The 2,991-nt window shown below is 38.1% G+C and overlaps 1 protein-coding gene across 1 annotated transcript; it reads left to right on the forward strand.

The window, feature by feature from the left end:
- The first annotated feature begins 29 nt into the window (after positions 1 to 29).
- On the forward strand, positions 30 to 612 carry LOC309486200 (histone H2B-like). The gene has a single exon (XM_082153451.1). It carries the CDS (start codon positions 77 to 79, stop codon positions 449 to 451), a length of 375 nt encoding a protein of 124 aa, XP_082009577.1. The 5' UTR covers positions 30 to 76; the 3' UTR covers positions 452 to 612.
- The last annotated feature ends 2,379 nt before the right edge of the window (positions 613 to 2,991 follow it).

Raw genomic sequence — 2,991 nt, forward strand, 5'->3', positions numbered from 1 at the left:
AGCATATGGTAGTGAATAAAAGCCCCTAATGTCTTTCAAGCTCACATTCATTCGTCAGCTCTAAGAATACAACGTCATGCCTGAACCAGCCAAGTCTGCGCCTAAAAAGGGATCCAAGAAGGCCGTCACCAAGACCACCGGGAAGGGAGGAAAGAAGCGCAGAAAGTCAAGGAAGGAGAGCTATGCCATCTACGTCTACAAAGTCCTGAAGCAGGTTCATCCTGACACTGGTATCTCCTCCAAGGCGATGGGCATCATGAACTCATTCGTCAACGACATTTTCGAGCGTATCGCCGGTGAGTCGTCTCGTCTCGCTCACTACAACAAGCGCTCCACCATCACATCGAGAGAGATCCAGACCGCTGTGAGACTTCTGCTGCCCGGAGAGCTGGCCAAACACGCCGTGTCTGAGGGCACGAAGGCCGTCACCAAGTACACCAGCTCCAAATAAAGCATCTGCTGCTAATCTTAGCTACCCAAAGGCTCTTTTAAGAGCCACCCATCTTCTCGTTTGAAGAGCTTATAATGCTTGTAAGATTAATTGTTTTATTTGTAGCAGTGATGGTCTGTTTCAGCAAGGTGTGGTTAAGAATAAAAACAAGATTGTTATGATTCAAGCGTTTATTTATAAAGTAGTCTACGTAAAAAAAGCTGTTAAATATTTGTTTGTTTTTTAATGGCTTAAACAATCATCTTTTTTTGCAACTCTACACACAAAGCCATCAAATGCAAAATGTTGCAAATAGCAAACCTCATTCAAGACAATTTTTACCTCAAAAATGTTTTATTTGTTTACTAATTACACACAACCCATCAAATGGTTAGCCGCAATTCTGAACTGGATCAACCAAACTGACTTGCTGTGTGATATGTTTGGCTTGTTAGAACTGCTCTACTGCAGAATTTCACAATTTGTTTCTATTATGCAGCAGCTTTGAAACAATCTGTATTTCATAAAGCACTAGAGGTGACTTAACATGTATATTCAGTATATATTTTGCATTTAAACAAAAGACCTATTTCTCAAACATTACGTTTTTATAAAAAGATATACAAGAGGGTCATTTTCTTTTTTTCTGAAAACATTGAGTTTTGATTTCTAAGTGAACATTAGGTATTTTAAACCATAAACAGAAATGCAAGAGGGTAGACATATATTTCTGAAAATATGATTTCAGTTTCTAAGTGAATAAATCAGTTATAAATGTTTTATTTTTTTGAAAACATTGAGTTTGGATGTCTAAGTGAACAAATTGGGTATTTAAACTATAAACAAATGCAAGAGGGTAAAAATATATTTCTTTCTGAAAACACGAGTTTCAATAAGTGAATAAATCAGCTTTAAATGTTTTCACACATGATCATTCGGTGTAGGTTATCGGGAAATGATTGTGGCATTTGAATGGCAGTGTTTACCAAACTAAACAAGAGCTGTTAGTTTTGAATGATGTCTAACAGAGAACTGTTAATTTTGCAGTTTTGCAGACTAGGTCTGAAGATTAGATACATGAGTGAATGGTTTCACTGAGTGGCCTCAAGTACAACTTTTAGGCAGCGTTTAAAGAAAACTGTAAAAGAAGCAATATAAAGAGATGCATCTGAAATGCAAACTTATTCTTTGAATTATACAGGCTCGGACACACTCTTAATTTATACAAATTCTTTTTTACCATGCAAAGCATATTAATTATAATTTATTAATTATTAATTATGTCATGACTTTCAATTAAAGGTACAATATGCAAGATTTTTTTCCGCTAGAGGGTGCTACATTCCAAACAACAACAACGGCGTAGCTTGATGACGATGTGAAGGAGCGTGGAATGATGGGAACTGTCGTTTTAAACTCCACCGTGGATGTAAATCAGTCAGACGGGAATCGAAAAATCATGTTCATGGATGATGAGGCTAAGTTCTATTTTTATAAATGTTGCGTTTAATGACATGCTTTTTGTGGCGAGGGGGGCGTGGTTCAGCGCGGTCTGTAACGGGAGAGAGAAGAGACGAGCAAGTAGGTCAAGTGCAAATGCACCTGTGTCTTATTGCAGTGATCGGCGTGGAGAGACCGCTTATAAGCCGCGCTGGAACGAGAGAGAGACTGGGAGAAAATTGGACGCAGAGGAAGAGAACCGGTGGATCCGAGCTCTCATTTTTGAACTGTTTTGTGCCGTCGCGGTTGCCACAGTGAATGCACGTTGTGCGCGGCTTTTGTTTGTTTTGCTTTATTTTAATAAAGTACGAGTCCCAGTCACGCCGATCCCTGTCTTCTTCCTTCCTGACTCTTAAACCTCATCACACTTTTATTTCATTAAAATGAATTAACCGCAAGAAAAGTAAGGTTTAATACTTCATAGATGTTACTGTATTTGTTGAATTCATTGTTGTGATAACGCTGCGCAGTTTTACATGTTCTAAACAATTGTTGTAAAACTAATTCGAACATGCCCACATCATTTGCCAAAATACTGATTAATCTTTATGTATAACACATGCTATATTTATTTACATGGCCATAAACACCAGACGTGATAAACAATGTCAATAAACTAAACAGAAATCTAAAGCAATAATACTTCCCTTACATACCGAATGCTACATTAGGAAATATAAAATTAAGCATAACGTTACTTTGTCGACAGAACCAGCTGCAATCGGTAAAGAATAATTATGTTCCATAACGACTGCAAGAAACAAGCTACGTGTGTTGCTTGATAGACGCTACAACTACAACTTCCGCATTTGTCCAGGACTCCACGCAGTACGAGCGGAAACCGAGGGTAACGCGGATATGACGCAATTGACTGGCGACTCCCAGCTCCCCCCTGCTCTAACGCCCCGTTTCCTTGGTTAAAATCGCAATTTTCTCACGATTTAAAAATAGTTGGAAACATTTGGGATATTGTAAGTAATCAACTTAACAAAATATATAACACTGGCCTTGAGATTTTGGGATATTTTAATGCAAAATTCGTACATATTGTACCTTTAATT

Source organism: Leuciscus leuciscus, assembly GCF_965113295.1.
Source record: "Leuciscus leuciscus genome assembly, chromosome: 2".
Taxonomy (NCBI): domain Eukaryota; kingdom Metazoa; phylum Chordata; class Actinopteri; order Cypriniformes; family Leuciscidae; genus Leuciscus; species Leuciscus leuciscus.

Excerpts from the sequence above, each read along its gene's own strand:
- LOC309486200 (XM_082153451.1), top strand. The coding sequence starts at position 77 with ATGCCTGAACCAGCCAAGTCTGCGCCTAAAAAGGGATCCAAGAAGGCC.